The 17,393-nt window shown below is 41.7% G+C and overlaps 1 protein-coding gene across 1 annotated transcript in view; it reads left to right on the forward strand.

Moving 5' to 3' along the window:
• FOXP1 (forkhead box P1) overlaps positions 1-17,393 on the forward strand; it is a 374,948-nt gene that overhangs the window by 341,377 nt on the left and 16,178 nt on the right. The window contains exons 12-16 of the mRNA XM_062501015.1: positions 660-747; positions 6,504-6,587; positions 15,059-15,260; positions 15,358-15,434; positions 16,077-16,178. Coding sequence (XP_062356999.1) covers positions 660-747; positions 6,504-6,587; positions 15,059-15,260; positions 15,358-15,434; positions 16,077-16,178 — 553 coding nt within the window. The remainder of the gene's footprint in view (positions 1-659; positions 748-6,503; positions 6,588-15,058; positions 15,261-15,357; positions 15,435-16,076; positions 16,179-17,393) is intronic.

The following is a 17,393-nucleotide window of genomic DNA, read 5'->3' on the forward strand; positions in this document are numbered from 1 at the left end:
TTTCTTTTAGCATTTGCATGGGGGAAGTTTTTCAGAACACATTCTACAATAAACCTTGAATTCCAGCTGTTCTGGTGTTCTGGATGACTTTCTGTTTCTTTTGGATGAAGAAGATTTGTTTCACAGTAACTGTCCGTATTTTTCTCTCTTTTATTGGTACATACTTTGCACATACTTATGCACCAAATCTTATATGGTTTTTTGTTCTTTTCACAATCATGTGTTTTCTTTTTTTTAAATCATGTAAACATGAGGGTTCTGTGGGATTTAATTATTCACATATTGCATGTGTCTGTTTAGGTATATCCAGCATCTTACAGTAAAGTAATGCAAAATTATATACGAAATTATTTTACTATAATTTCTTCATCTTGTTTCATTTGCCTAAAGGAGGAAAAAAACAACTGTTCTGCAAAACTTATATATAAATGAGCCTTTTGCTGAAGAATTGTGAATATAATGTAATAAGAGATACAATGAGTGATGGGAAGAAACACAAGCCAAAGCAGGACAGAGGAAAAAATTGAAAAATTATCTTAAAAATCTCAATATTGATGAAAATGTGCTGGATAACATTCAGATTGCTTATTCATCCTGGTAACTACTTTTTCCTTTTTGTTTATCCATTTCACTTAATGATTTTCTGTGTATTGTTACAGACATCTCAACAGTGAGCATGCGCTGGATGATAGAAGTACAGCCCAATGTAGAGTACAAATGCAGGTTGTACAGCAGTTAGAGCTACAGGTAACATAAAATTTATTTTAATATTACCTCAGTATTAATCAAATCCAATTCTCGACAGCAATAAAAAATGAGTTCTGCTTTTCCCCCTGTGATTGAAAACCAGCTTTCAAAACCTTCTTGTAGTAGTTTTAAAAACCATCAAAAGAAACTGCAGCTTCATTTCCTCTTTCCTATACTGTAACTTGCAAAGAAATAGGAAACTTGCCCAGGCTGACTTGATTGGAAAGCCATCAGTTTGTATCTAATGCTTTTATACCCTCTGGGGGGCTGGAATGTGGTCCCCTTCATTTGGAGTTGTTGCTGCACAGGGGAAATGGTTGATATTTATTTCCAAACACTGCATGACCTGGCTTGTTTGGTGGTCTTTCATGTACTAATACTCTCCATGTTGTTTTACTATTATTATTATTATTATTATTATTATTATTATTATTATTATTACTATTATTTTTTTGCTGTTTGTAGCAAATAATATTTTTTGTAAACTGCCAAAAGGGGGTAAATGGGAATATATTAATTGTGATGCAAAGGTTTGAGCTGTTTGTGTAATTGCCTTTCCAAATGCTTCTGAGTCCTTTCTGTCTCCCCGCACCTTGCTGCTCCAGCTGGGCAGCTGTGACAGTGTGTCTGTGTGTAGGCAAGAGGTTAGCAAAGAAGGGGAAATTAAAACAATGTTATACATTATATAGTTACTAGCTATTGAAAAACCTATTTTGTATGCAAGACAGCAGTGTAGAGATATATGGAAAGCCTTGGGCTAAGTACAGAAGATAATTACATTTGGAATTTTACTGAGTTAAGTCATTTATAGCTTCAAATAGTTGCAGAGAAAATTCAGCAAAACCACACTTAAACTTCTTGTTGTTACTCTTCAAGATAAGCATTTTTTTAAAAATGGTTTTTATCTTCTTATCTTACAAATTACCCTCTTTCTTTCATAGATACTTCCTAAATTTTACTTTCAGGAACATACTGGTCATGACACTTTCACTATTAGCTGAAGCAATATAAACTATTTTAATACAAGTTTTATAAAAATCAAACTACCAGTCATAAAATATCAGAGTCATGCAGAAAATGTTATGAGAAATGGTCTGTTATTTTAACAGGTTTCTTGGGAATTAGGAAAAGAAAAATAAAAATCTACAGTCTTCCTGGTAAACTGAGATATGAGATAATCTTTCACCAAGGTGCAGTTATATTGAGGCTGAAGGTAAATTGAGATTCTTCAGTTACAGTCAGCTTGAAAAGCATTAATCCTTCTCTCCCACAGTCTCTGGGAATGGCTGTGCCTGGAGCTACAGGGGGATGCCCTGTGTTAGACAGGGACAGGACAGAGATGTTTGGTTCCCACCTCTCCCTAAGCCCATGCCAATATTTTTGAAAGGTTTATCAGCAGTGCATTCTGCTAATTGCTCGGAATGACTTACACTTACAGCTTCACACCCATTTAGTGCTGGCAGTGCTCAGAGTCATTGCGAGGGAAGGCACCATAAGGTCCACAAGACAAGACCGTAATTTCAAAGTGGTGTGAGGGCCATAAAGTTCTGGATTTAACAGTCATATGAGCAGGGTAGGTAGGATGAACTGGAGGCCTCATTTAGGCAGGAGTGTTGATAACAGTGAGGCCATCTCTGCACTGGCCAGCAAAGACAGGAGGAGGAGGAGGAGGGGGGTCCAGCTTCTGAAATTTACCTGTAGTTTCCCTCTTCTACCTCTCCTTTCATCCTGTATCGGTCCTTTGATAGTTCAAAAAAGCCCCTAATTATTTAGATTATTTGCCCCCCCCAGTCCCTAGTTTGTCTGGCTGTGGCCAGTTTCTGCACAGAACCATAATAAATCAAAAGGGTGTGTCCAGCAGTGGGGTGTTCAGTCGTGTGGTCTGAGGACCACTGACATGATCCTCAGGCCATGAGTGATGACAGGCATTCTGGGGACTGAGTTTCGTGAGTTAGGTGGAAAAGGGACCTGCAGCCTTTACCCCTGATCTGCAGCACTGGTTAGCAGCTTTGCCTTACAGTGCAGCTGGAACTTCCAGCTTCAGGGTCCAGCACCAGGGCAAGATCTACATTCCCCACCATTTAATGCATGTACAGCCCCATGAAAACAAATTCATTTCACCTAAGGGATGTACTTCAGGTTTTGAGTGTGATGGACCCAAGTGCTATCCTTCTGTTGTTTGTGCTATTATTTATTTTACTCATTATAGTTTATCAGTGTTAGAGATAAGTGTAATATCTTCTAAAGTAATTTTAATAGAAATTTTGGAAGGAAGAAGGTCAAATCTGTTTTGTGTTTGACTGCAAATGCTCCTTAGCAGAAATCTCAACATTTGGTCTTAGCATTTCCATCACAAACATACTTCAAAAATCACAGGCAAGGTAGAAATCTTCTCGCATTTCGCTTTGTTTAAATCATCTTGACATGATCATTTCTTCATGATAAATAGTGAAAACTGTGCTGCTGAGTAAAACACAAACACAGGAACATATCCCTGTCCTTAGCTAGTTGTTAGCTGGAATAGGACATCCATTTTGCAGCAGTACCTTTGAGTGGGAAAACATCAGGATAGCAACAGGGCTATGATGAGTCTAGAGAGGTGTCTCCTAATGGAGAAAACAAGAGCAGCTGGCCATTTTCAGTGCAGTGAAAACACTGCTTGAGTCTGTTTTCCTGCAGCATCCATTGACACTCTTGAAAAGTGGATTCTAACCCTTCCTAGTGCACTGCCTAACCAGGCACAGAGTGGGAGGGCTCTGTTTTGGCTGTGTCTTGCATGACCTGTGACTGGCTTCCTTCTCCCTTGGCCTTGGACCCTCCAAAACCCTGCTGCTGAAGTGCTCTCCTGTTCTGCCCTCACTGGGTTTTCGTTTTCCCATTCCCAATTCTTGTGTTTATTTTCTGTCTGGTTTTCCTCCTGTACAATTTCACCATCATCTCTGTTTCTAATGCCTTTCCTCTTGTTTCTTGGTTGCTGCCTTGTCTGGAGCCCCTTCTGGCCTGTGCTTTCTGTGCTTCCTTCTCCTGCCTTTCTTACTGTTTTAGTTTTAGGATTTTACCTTTCCAGGGCAAGATGTGTGTCTTGGTGTCCACACTTGCAAGGCTTGTACCTTGCTTTGGATGTATTTTCAGTTGAACCACAGTTAGGTACTCACATTTCACATCCAGAGGTGAAGGAAATCTGACAAAATCAGGCTTATCCTGGAGAAATGGATGGCTGTGTAAAAATTCCCACCCTGCAGAGCTTTCCAAATGGGTATAGGAAGAAAGAAGGAAGCTTCAGATGGGACTCTGTTGTGTTCCTCAGGCCCCATGTACAGAGCAGATTCTTACCTTCATGTCAGAACTGTCCTTGCCCAACAACATTATGAGTAGATCAAGAGCATTTTCCTGCCTGTTGACTATTAATCCCCATTTCTGGACCATCTACACTCCAGTGATAATTTGCTCCCACCAGTGGCTGAGCAATCCCCCATGGCTTCTTTTGTTTGACCCCACTGACCAGAGGGGCTACTAGTAACACTCTAGTTTTATCTCACTACTGCTTCCTGACCTAAGGGAAAAACAGTTTAAAGAAATTCTTCAGATTTTTTTACTTCTCTTCAATGCTTTGAAACCGAGAGACCTCTATTTTTCATAATTTAAACTCCTGCCTAACTGGGTGAGTGTTTGAATTCCTAGACTATGACAAAATGCTAGCGTGTGTCTGCCTGAAATGTCGAGAGGATCTTTAATAACCTCCATCCACCAGATTCGGCGTTAAAAGCATTGCTGAGATGATGAGTGGAAGCACTACAAAACAAGGACCCGGCTGTGGGAGGGAGGTGCCCCTCTCCCCTCTCCCTTGCTGCAGGGGCCAGGGAAAGCATGGCAGGGTGTGCCCTGTGCTGCCCAGGTGCCATCCCCTCCTGCCGCCGTGCCAGGGCTGCCAGGAAGCTCTCAGGTGCCTGCCTTTTATTTATTTTGGCTACCAAATGTTGTTCTTCTGCAGTAGCCTGCAGACCGAAATTTAATGTACAGATGACCCCGCCAAGCAGCCTGTGTGCCCAGAGACTGCTAGGAATGAGGGATTGCACAACAGAGCTGCGCGGAGAGCACAGCTATTCCTTGGCTTAATTTGCTTTGTATGAAGCACAGCATCTGAGGGTGAGCCCTCTCCTTTCTCTGGAGAGGTTCTCAGAGGACTCTCAGAGGGAGAAGTTCCTGCTGCAGCACTGTGGATAAGAGCCTGTCGCTGCCCTCAGCTCTCCTGTGAAGTGTCCAGCTCAGATCAGGATGAGATTGCAGGAGATCTGCCATAGGTGTCTGTTTTTTTTTTTTTCTTGCCATTGAGGTTTTTGACCAAAAGAAGAGGCGCCATTTGAGAAGTGCAGTGACACCATCTTTTCTTTTATTTAATTCCTGTCTTGGAAACTCCAGTGCCAAGTTTTATTCCATCATGGCACAGTCTCAAACCCTTTCACCTTGCAAAGAGCAGAACAACCTTGGCCATAAGGTTATGAGTGGGGATTTATGATCAAGTCTCCTTTTATATACACTTAGCCCCACTTTACTGCTACAAACAGATGACAATGATAAGGTAGCAGGCAGGTTGTTTTAAGTTTTGCTGGAATATGAGCACAGTTCTCTTCTTGGCACCAGGAATCTGGCTTGTCTAAAGCAAAAACTCGGCTCTGCAAAAACTGGCATTTGTAAGAACCTGATTCAGGTCCTCTTGGAAGCAGCAAACTTTATGTTCAGCATGCAGGTTAATAACACCCATTTTTCATTAGTGTTCTTAGTATCTTCCTACTGTAATTTTTTTTTGAAGAGCAGTTGGCAAAAAGTCCCATTCACGCATTTGAAAAAAATACTTTATTTCCAAAAGCAATGACATTTAGTGTCTATCCATTACATTGAAATACATTGGGAAGCTGACCAGGCTCTGGATGCATATCGGTGATCCCAAGACTCCAGCTGTGTGGAAATACAAGAGACGTTGAGAGCAGGGGCTTCACTCCAACTCTTGGGCCTTAAGTGGCTGATGAGAAAGGATGACAACATCAGTCCTGTAGCATTGGGTGCCCAGGGTGATTCATGATGCTTTCAGCCTTTCCCACCCCTCTGCCCTCAGGCTTATGCCAGAGGGATGCTGGCAGCTCCCACAGCAGGTCCTGTCCCATGCTCAGGGTGCCCAGCCTGACTTTCCAGGGTGACCCACCGAGGGCTGTGCCACCTTCTCAAATCAAATCAAGGTGCTTTTTTCCCCCAAGGCTGCCTGCAGAGCCTAGTGGAGGTGCCTCGTGTGGTTTAACCACCCCTGGCTGTGCTCATTGCACGTGCCACAATGCCTGTGGTTGAGATAAAGCCTCAGCCCACCTGTGCCACTTGTTCTGTGCTCTGAGAGAAGGAAAACACATCCTAGAACTGCTGCCTTGCTTTCCTTCTGCTGTGCCTCCCGAGCTGGAGTGGGGCTGGTTAATAAACATGATTCACTGTTGTCTTTTAGCTGTCAAGGCTGGAGTGAAGCTCTTGGTGCCAGCAGGTCTAGCTCTTCTCACTCAAGGGCTAATGCATTTTGCTTTGGGAAATGGTGACACCCAGCACCACGCGTTCGCTTTACCTCACGAATAGCCCATATACAATTTCCAAACTACTCAGCAATAAAACTCTTCTGTCTCATGCCTCGGTGCCAGCTGTTTAATTAGGAATAAGCAGAGGCTGGGTTTTATTTGTACGACTAACTGAGGATATATTTCTTTTCTCTCCCGTTCCAGCTTGCAAAAGATAAAGAGCGCCTGCAAGCCATGATGACACACCTGCATGTGAAGTCAACTGAACCAAAAGCCACCCCTCAGCCCGTAAGTACTGAACTGTGCTGAAAGCAAAATCCAAACCTCACAACAAACCTCTTTTTGCTGTTCCCCACTGGAGGCCATGCTGTGGAGCCTGGCCCATTTCAGAGCCGGGTGTGGGGAGGAGATGGGAAGCGCAGCCAGGTTTTGTCATCCCCCTCTTCAGGGTGTTTCAAAGTCAAGTTGGGTTCCAAAGCTGATGCTTTGGGCTTTTTTCTGGCCTCATGTAAGTCACTTTGCATCAGCCTGACTAGGATGAAATCTTAGGAAGTGTTAGGAAGGAGTTGTAATTAAATTATATTTAGTATATTTATTTTGCTTTCTCCCGGTCTGACAGACATTTACGGTAGAAGTGACTCTTAACTGCACGTTTTGATGATAATCACAGTTGCCCAGTATCAGGTTTTACATTGTTGAAACTGAGAAGGGGAACCTCCTCTACCCCAGACTGCTCTTTGAGGAAGAGGGAGTAGGGGAAGCAAGTGGCTTTGCAGCCCAAGAAAACTCCTGGTTACCCCCAAACCCAGGAAAATCCCCCATCTCCTTCCCTGATTGAAATGACTCTTCTTCAGCTGTTGTTTTCTCTCAGCCTCTTAATGCTGAAAATGTTCTTGGGAGATTCCAATGATTATTCAAAATGGAGAGAGTGCTTTGCTTCTTGATTTTAAGATTTGTAAGATTTAAAGGTACACTGGCTTTATTTGATTTTGCTTTGAGTCATTGTGTGAAAATTAATTGAGCGTTGACAATCTATAGTTAGTACCAGCAATTTTAATCAATATGCAATGATGCAGCATAATGACAAAGTATTGGTTTATCTGTTTTGACTGATTTTTTTTCTATAAATAAAGCAAACACACACCCATATATGTGTGATTTATGGTGATAGAAATAAAAAGGAGTCAGACTATTAACCCAGCAAATATGGTAGCCTGCCAGGATGCAGTTGGTAGACAAAATTAATGTCTGAAACAGAACACATTACAGAGATAGAGAACATAAAATCATTAAACACTTCGCGCGCACATTTTTACTAGAAAAGGCTTTCTCAGTTTCCGTGTAGTTGGAAATAAATGGCTGCAGAAGTGCATAGGGAGGCTACTAGACAGAAAATTGCAGGCTATTCGGTAACACTGGAGCAGATGTCAAAGTCAACGGGAAATTTCTTTGCCTTTTTGGAGAGAGTTGAGTGATAGGTACAAACCCTTCCATTTAAGCTGTTGAGTTGCCCAGAATTGCTTGGTCTGGTGGTCACCAGCCATCTAGAGTAGAAACTACTGGCAGTGTCTATAAGAATATCATTCTTCTAGTTCCTCACATCCCTCCCAGCCCGAATGCAAACGCTTCAGCGCATTGTTGGCAAAGTGTGTAGACTCAACAGAACAGGGAGGAGGTTTGGTTTCTATAGCTCTTACTGGATTAAAAATTAAAACAGCGGAATAATCTAGGAGTCTCAAAGCACTCTGCCTTGAGGCCTTTCATAACAGCAGTGCCCCTCAGGAGGAAGGATTACAGACTGAAGGGAGGAAATCATCAGAGGGCGAGCGGTGTTTGGCAAGGCAGCTCGTGATCGATGCCGGGCCACCGAGGGCAGGGAGCTCTGGCAGGTCTTGTAGGCTACGGAGATACCAGGCGGTGTCGCCATGAAGATTAGTGTTAACAGCTAATAAACAGGGAAAAGCAGAGGGGGGAAAAAAAAAACGTGAATGCAGGGGGAAAAGGGCTGTCTTGATTAGTATTAAAAATGTTTTACATTCTAGAAAATTATAGCTTTGTTGGGGACCTCCTACTAAATTTATTTTTAACTGCTCTATTGAAAATTCTGTACCACTAGTCAACATTATCTCTCAGTTGCTCAGCACAGTGTTTCTTTATTAAAAGAAATAGGCATGAATATTTTTGACTGAAAAATTAATAGCTTTTGAATTCATACACAGCAGGTTTTCTTTTGCAAAGAAGTCCAATATCGCTGCACAGCACTTCTATAACCATTTATTTAGAGTCCAAGTCAAACCTTTGACAGCTAGAGCAGTGTTACAAGCCAACATAAAGAACTCCAAGATGTAAACCAACAATAGGCAGTCTGTGTGAGGTTTGCCATTGTCAAATACATAGATTGTTTGGATTAGTTTATGTAAATGTACTGTTGTATTACCCTTTGGAAAAAAAAAGATCACATTTGTGTATGAAAAGTGGTTTCGTTCACAGGCAGCATTATAAATTCCTTATCCTTTAAGTTACATGTTAGAAGTAAAAATTGGTGCCTGACAGGCCTATATTGTGTGGCACTCTGTTGTTGGATTGAAACTGCCTTCTTTTCATTTATTGAAATATAGAAAAATTTATTATAGATACCATCTGATAAATCAGAAATTATTAAAATATGTATAGGTGAAGCATTTGAAAATTAATTATAAAATGTAGAAGTATAGTGTTTTGCATAAATTGTGCTTTCCTAGTGAAAAAAATACACAGGCATTGCATAGACTCTGCTAGACCCTTGTCCTTTTAACTCTGTGGGATAGGACTTTGGTAAAAAGATCTGATGACCATTATTGCACTGCAAAGTAGTCTTTACATCCAGTAATTAATTTTTTTTCTGCCAACATAACTAATGCAAGGTGTGTGTTAGAACTAATATATTATGGTACTTCGGTGATTTTAAAGGAAAAACCAGCTGCAAATCCAAACATAGCAGTGAGCTGGGATTTAAAATTACAGCCTTTTCATGACTGAGGAAATGTTTTTATTCTGCTTAAAGGATCTTAATGCTTGTTTTAAACTATTTTGTTACTGGCAGGTAATAGGGTGTATGAGAATCTGTGTTAAGCACGTGCCCTGTGTAATCCATGCTGACCACTTGTGCCATCTTTGCCTTCTGGGCTTCAGACAGTAGTTGAGTGTGTGCTGTTGGACCAGTTTGGACCAGTTGGACCACAGCCAAGTTCTTGATGGTTGTGCATCAGTTCAAAACTCATCCAGCTCTGGGGAAGGGTTGCTTGTGTGATTTAGCCATATCCATCTATTCCATCCCCTCCTTTGGATGTCCTTAAATCTTTGCAGTAACTTTGAGCTTGGGAGGGGTGGTGGAGCAGCCCCTGCATTTCAGCCCACCAAGGCATCTGCTCAGTAAAGCTCTCTAGTCCTGTTAAAGTCGATGAGATTTAAGCACATTCCTGTGTGGCGTAGTGGTGATGGCCCAAATCACTGTCAGGCTGCATGGGCAGGGAGGTGCTGTCGGTGTCTGGTGCTGCTCCCCAGGGGATGCTGGGCAGGCTGGAAGGGGTCTGGGGTGTGGGGGAACATCCTAGGAACTGGGGCAATGCTCAGGATCACCTTTAAAAACACCCATCTTTCTAATGAAAATGCTCCACAGCAGCAGTTTAAAGAAAACTGAGCTATCTTGGAGCTCAGCACTCGGAGCAGGCAGCGTTGTTCCCATTCATGCTACACGTGTTGTTTTGGTGGGACTGAGGGGCCTGAGGAAAGTGAGAACAAAGCCATGAGACAGAATAAGCTGTGACATGTTTTGGAAAGGTGAACTTTTTTTCAAGGTAAAAAAACAAAACCACAACACAAAAGCCGGAACAGCAATTTCTCACGAACTGTCATCCTGGTTTTGCTATTAGGGTACCCCCCCTGACATGCTGTTCTCATCGGTGTTAGCCATTAGCATAGTAGGTTCAAATGGAAATGTGCTTTCTTCTGGGAGGATTAACTTGTGTCGAAGTTCATAGGAAGGGAAGGAGAAGGAAAAAGCATCAACCAACAAGTAATTCTTCATACTGGCTGCTGTAACCATCTTTTAAAAATAGACAGAAAACTTTTAAAGGCCCTTCTGGCACTTTAAATGAGATGCACTGTTAGATATCCCTCTTTAATGTATTTTTTTAACCATAACCATAGCAGTTATGATTGTTTTGAAATACTGTTTTTAGCAACTGTAATAACAAAGCATTTAAAAAAAAAAAGTCTTTTAACTGTTGAGGTAATGACTGAGCATTTTAGCTGCTGTAGCCATACTTTATAGTTTGAAAAAATAACGATATGCAGCAATAAAGAGAGATTCTCAAGCACAACAAAAGCTGTTTTTATATACTGGTTTTCATTAAGTCTCACTCCTCAGCTTCAGTTTCCTTAGTATTCCTGCCAATAACAACACCTGCTAAGTGATTGCTGCCTGCCAGGTTCTGCATCCAGTACGCTGATGTGTCCAGGCTGAAACAGGGAGAGGAACACACAGCACTGAACAAGGTTTTAGGCCTGGTATTCACTTTCTCTCTCTCACCCTCAATGTCAAGAAGGGGAGTTTCTTCTCCAAAGTGTTTCAGTCCCAGGAACTCAGTGCAGATAAGTCCTCAGTGCCAGCTGGGCCCAGAGCAGCAGCACCCATTGCAGGGGAGTCACTGGGTATGGCCTCACTGTGACCCTTAGAAACTTTTCTTTTACTTCCTTTTTTGTAAGAGTTTCAGTGCTGTTTTATGTGCAGCTGCTATTGTCATGTAAAATATTTACACAAAAAGAAATCAGACTTAGTCCTAGTGGGAGAGCCACTAACTGGAAATCTATTTTTTTTAACTGGCTAATAGTGTGGGTTACCTCTGCCTTGTTTATATCTAAAGAAAAAAACCAAATTACTCAGTTTTCACCTTAAATAGGGAGATGTGACTATTTCTTGAAAGGGAAGGTTAATAATAAAGTCCTAAGGAGGATATTGAACGTAGAGACAGTTATGAATGACCAAGGCAAAACAGTATGAAGAAGTATTCTCAAGAACCAAAACTGAATAAAGCAGTTAACAAAGTTCAGTGATTGAATTTGCAGAATTTTAGGACTTACAACCCTTGTGAGATTTGTGTGTTTTCTGTTGGGTTTAACTATTATTATTTTTGGGGTTGGTTGTTTTTTAAAGGCTGGAGGAAATCCTCTCTCCCCCCCATTCCCAGGACAAATACTACGAAAACATTTTAACTCCTTGATGCAGGGGTGTGCTCTATGAGTGCCCACATTGTGCATTGCTGCAGTGCAAGAGTTCTTGCTTGTTGGAAGTTCTCACTCTGTGGCTTGGGCTCCCTCCCCTCTGCCAGCAGTGATACTCATCCAAAAATTACGGTATGTGGGAAACAGCCTGTGTACAAAATACCAATGGGAACAACTTTTCTAATCATAGTAACTTGTTTTTAAATAGCAAATGCAAACAGGGAGAAGCCATGTAGAGTTTCCATCAGGAAAAGAAACCCTCCCAGCCCAGTCCCTCCCTGATCTTTGCCCTGCACAATCATCCACAGCCGCTTCCACATTTCTAATTGACACCAATATTAAGATTTAATAGTTTACCATTCAGGTTAATAATTCAAGATGGCAACAAAACCAACACCATTCATAATTTGTTATTCTGCTCTAATTCACAACCGATTTTTCAGCCTTGGTGCTACCGATGCAACAAAGGAAGCGGCAGCGAAAGGCTGCAGAGGGAGTGCAGCCCTCTCCTCCCTTACCCTGGCTTGGGTTTGGGGAAGCCAGCTGGAAGAGGGGAGTGTCATCAAATAAAACACGGAAAACGGGAAAACTTCGCTAGCGATGGGCAAGGTCGTGTTTCATTAACTTGTTGGTTCAGGCTCACAAATGGTCGTCGGAGGTGAAACGCAGCAGACTCGCTGTGTTCCAGCTTTTTGTTCTCTCTTTCCTCACAGACTGCAGTCATGTTTAATTTGGAAACTGGGCTCCTTTGGCAAATTAGCAATTAGAACAATTTTGTGGGAATATGTATATGTGTCATTAGGTTTCCTGCAAATTAATAGCGAGAGCAGAGGTCAGGCAGAAATTTTCCACTTGACTGCAGCTCCTCTGTTGAGATTTGGCACTTTGTTTTGGAACGGCCACAGCTGCTCAAAGCCACAGTCTTCCTTTAGGAACTGTCTTTTAATTAGTTTACCTCATAGCCATTATTACAAATATTACTGCCTCCCCTCCTTGAAATAAAATTACTGTTTCTACAAAATATTCCGGTGACATCTTGCACCACTGCACATTGATGGTGGGGTCACTTGGATGCAGCGTTTAATCATTAGATCACCTCCATAAGCATCTCCTAATTAGAGTCCTTACAATACAATTTTATCTGGTAATTAGCTGAGATTGGCTGCTTCCTCTGTAGCTTATTAGTGGCAGCCCAGCAGTGGGTGTGAATCACAGTGTCATTTGTCAAGCCTGTTAAAGCCCCCCCTTTTGCTCGTCCTCTTCTGTGTTTATTCCTTGTAGCTACCTATGCTGAAAAGCCTAAAGAAATTTAACTCGATTTAGATTCTTTAAGCAGGGAATGCTGACCTTTGTGGGTCCTTTCTCAAGCTTCCCTAGTAGAAACAGATTAAATGTTAAGTTTTTACATGCTGGAAAAGGAAGGGGGCTCTTTTGAAATGGAGTAGTTGGGAGCTGTAATGATGAAGCAGGAGCAGTGATCTTTCTAACAGGAGGGCCTGGCTGCCGAGCTTGCGCTGAGAAGGGCACTTAAAATTGATGCAGATTTCCTCACAGTTATTGGACTGTTAAAATGTCCATTTAGAAACTGAGATAAAATACAGTAGATTTAATTTCATGGTGAGACCTGTCAGTTGCACTGTTATTATCATCACTGGTCCTTTTATCATATGTAATAGATGGATAGATGGATAACAGGGAGCCATTACTATATATATACGTATATATATGTCCCTAATCAGTGTCCTTAAATCACGCCAGTCAGTGAGCAGACTGGATGGTGGCACTGCATGGCACCAGGAGGGTTTAAACCTCCAGACTGCAGATAGTGGTTTATGCTGGAGCAGGGATCAATACCTGCATTTCACCACCTTCACCATCCCTCTCTGGATTCACAGTCCCTGACTTTGCCACGAAGTGTTAAATACATCCCACTGGAAGGCAAGGAGTCCTTTGTAAGCACCTGCAGGGAAAGGTGGGTGTTTGCACATCTGCTGCTCACCACCTCCTTCCCTTGGAGCAGCATCCAGGCTGTGCCAGGAGTTTGTGGCTGGGGCTTCCCTCAGCTCCTTCTCATTGTCAGGAAGGACAAGCAATCACAATTTATCTTCACTCAGCTGAGCCCTTTCTGTGGGCGATGGGCTTTTTGTGTTGGTATCTGCTCTGTAATACTACAGCTCTTTATTTTCCGTTACCTTTGTTTGGGATAAATCCTATTATTTTTAAAAAGAAACATTATTTGTGGCTATTAACTCATATGAGGGATGCTAATAGGAGTTATCTTATCTAGTTACTTTCATACAAGGAAAATTAATACAGTGCCTTGTGGATAAACATGAGATTTTGGGGGTATAGCTGCGTTGTGTGCCTTGGCTTCATCTCAGAAGGTTTAATGTCTGGCAGAAAAGGAATTTTTAATCATGAACAAAAGTTGTAAAATTCTGGCCCTGTTAAATTTAGTAGGAATTTTGCTACTGACTTCAGTGGGGTCAGGATTTCACCAATATTATTCATGAAACTGGTTAAGGGAAAGAAATGTGGAAGTAGTCAAAGAGCCCTTCTCTCATTCATCTTCTGTGATGTAGTTAGGGGATCAGATTGTTTGTTTAAAATACTTCAGCAGCAGTGACCTATTGGGATGGAGCATCATCCTTCAAAGGACATTGTAGGGCAGAAAGAAAGGGCTGGGGAGGAATGTGGATACTGGTTATATAAATAGGGTTGTGTATTGAAAACAGTCAGTTTGGAGCTGGGTTTGATACCCAATCCTGGAGGCAGGTGTATTTTACAGCCTGCTGTGGCACGCTGCCACACCAGTGGGGCCGGGCTTCATGCAGGTAACACCAATGCTTTGCATCCTAGGAGGGAAAAACAGAGTGGTGCCACTTGTGCTGGGCTGAATGCTCACAGTATTTCATGCACTGTGATTAATTAAATTATTCCAGTGTTAACCTACTCTGGGCTTTGCTTTTAAAATGGATGAACAGAGAGGGGGGAAAAAAAAAGAAAAGCCCAAATGCTGAAGAGAGAGATTGTGTTTCTCCCTAGCATGTCCCTAGGATAGTCTTGCCTTTTATTTTAAGCCTGATGCCTTCAATGAAGTATCCGGGAAGACTGATTAGAAGCCATGCATAATGATAGCATGGAAATCAGAGAGGTGTGGGGTTTAGGCTGTGAAACAATGAAACTTGAAGTAAAATATTAAAATGATTATGTACTGTGCGAGATCTTCTTCTGAGGTTTAGATTAAAATTCATTATTTGTTCTTTAGCAGCAGGCTACATTCTGTTTTTTAAACCTCTTTGGAAATGTATATATGCAATTATTGTATTTATTTCTCTTTGCTGGCTCATAACGGAGATGTGAGAGCAGCACTTTGTGCTGAAGCTGCAATGCCTGCTCGGAACTGAGGGACACTCCAGTATCGAGGGCTTCCTCTGCAGCCCTTAACCATCCCAGAAACTCTGTTTGTAACGAGCCCCTCGTCCTTCCCTCCACAGCTGAATCTGGTATCGAGCGTCACGCTTTCCAAGACCGCGTCCGAGGCGTCTCCGCAGAGTTTACCTCATACTCCCACCACCCCGACTGCGCCCATCACTCCCGTCACGCAGGGACCGTCGGTCATCACTACCACGAGCATGCACAACGTCGGACCCATCCGGAGGCGGTACTCGGACAAATACAACGTCCCCATCTCTTCAGGTAAAGGGGTTCTGCTGGCACAGCCCCCACCCTGTTCACCCACGGCCCGGCGGCCTCGGGCTGTGATGATAACAGAACAACTGCTCTTATTTAGCAGATATTGCCCAGAACCAAGAATTTTATAAGAATGCAGAAGTTAGACCACCATTCACGTATGCATCTTTAATTAGACAGGTAAGCAGAGCCAAACACACGCGTCTGGATTAGGAAAAAAATATATCTCCCTATATGTGCGGAATTAAATAGATTTTCAAACCTTTGGTATGTAAGCGTGCTCAAATGCTCAAACCTTTACTATAAGGGTTTTTAGAACTGCAATATATAACATAATTGCTTTTGATTAAGTATTACAATACGATGTGATTATTAGGAAATTCATTTCACACAACAGTGAAAATGAGCCTGTTTAAAGATGGCAAGTCAATTATCACAAGCTACAGTAATCTCTGATCCCTAGAATTAATCTGAGCTCTAAATAATTACTGAGCTTTAATCAGCTAGTGAAATGTTTTGCATTTCTCTTTGATTCTGCTTTATGAATGACTAATAAATTAATATTTCTGTAAGGAAACAGAAATAAAAACTCAAAACAATTAGATAATTCCATTTTGAATTTTGCCATTGAACTGTTAAATACAGCCATTAATCTTAGTTCATATTGTGAAAACCCTCCTTTCGATTTTTTGCTCCAAATCTCTTCTTTATCATTCTTCCTTTCTTTCCTTTTTTTTTTTTTGTATCTGGCAAAGTAAAACTGTGAGCGTGTTTTGTACTGGTGTGCTGGTAACTGATCTTGCAATCGCTTTGCTCCACAAGGCCATCCTGGAATCTCCTGAAAAACAGCTAACACTAAACGAAATCTACAACTGGTTCACGCGAATGTTCGCCTACTTCCGACGCAACGCGGCAACGTGGAAGGTAAGGCTGAGCCCACCTCCTGCCTTTGCTCTCTGCCATGTACAGAACAAACCTTGCTGATGACATAAATTGTCCAAACGTGGGGACATGAAAAATTTAGATCGGCAGTTGTGACACGTGCCGGGTGCCTTATCTGCAGGAACAATTTGGCATGTAGCAGAAAAAATTCCTCTGCCTTTGAAAACCACTAATTGAATCCCCATTATTGGCTTTTATGTTCTGTGATTATGCCATGAGTTCCTCTGTGTGGTTGCTACGAGCAGGGAAACTCAGGCTCTTCAGCCGGAACGTATTAGAAAATTTAAAAAAAAAAAAAAAGGAGGTAAAGTTCATGTGTCAGTAGAAGATACACTGTTTGTCTTTTTAGCTAAACAGGTTTTAATCACAACAACCATTTTTTTTTTCCCTAGGATCTATAGATCAGTGGATTTCTTTCCTCAGTCGATTGACTCTTAACTGCATAAACAGCTGTTATAAACTTCCTCTCTTTCTTTAGTCACACAGCAGAAGCTTATTGAATTTAATAAGCAAGAAGCAAGCTCCTCAATAAGAAATGTTTTTAACAAATAAACTTGGGGTTTTGCACTTCAGTTTCCTTTGATAACTGTCATAGATAGTGTCACATAAGAGGTTTGGGGAGTTAATCTGTATTTTGAGAGGCTACTCTTTCACTTTAAATGTAGCACTTCAGTAGTCATATTGACTTCTGAATTCAGTGAAATCACAAATGAATGATTCAAATAATAGGTTATTGTGTTGCTGTAAAAACTGTACCCTGGTGCTTGGAATCTCTCTTGATGCAGGCAGCTGTTATTCTCAAACAACTTCACACGACCAGGTAGTATGAATAGGTCCCATACATGCAGTTCATCAGCTCTTTCGGTTTTTCCTGCCCCAGCCTGCATTTAAGATTAATTCCTTCAGCGGACAGAACTAAAATGGTCCTTGGAAGTTAGCTTGGTTTTTAGTGGCATGGTTTTCGTTTCATTCAGATCCCAGCATAATTTTGTACGTTTTCAGCCCTGGTCTAGAAGCTCTTCAGTTCAGGAAAACTTTCTGTGATTGCTGCTTTGATTCTTCCCTGCAGTTGGAAAACATGAGCAGTGTTCAACTTTGCAGCTTCCTTACTATCCAGAAAGGAAATTAACTTTCCCTGATTTAAGATCCTTTTAGACCTGCCTGTCTTTTGCTGCTGGAGTGGTTCCAGTAGGGCTT

Source organism: Cinclus cinclus, chromosome 12 (assembly GCF_963662255.1).
Source record: "Cinclus cinclus chromosome 12, bCinCin1.1, whole genome shotgun sequence".
Classification (NCBI taxonomy): Eukaryota; Metazoa; Chordata; class Aves; order Passeriformes; family Cinclidae; genus Cinclus; species Cinclus cinclus.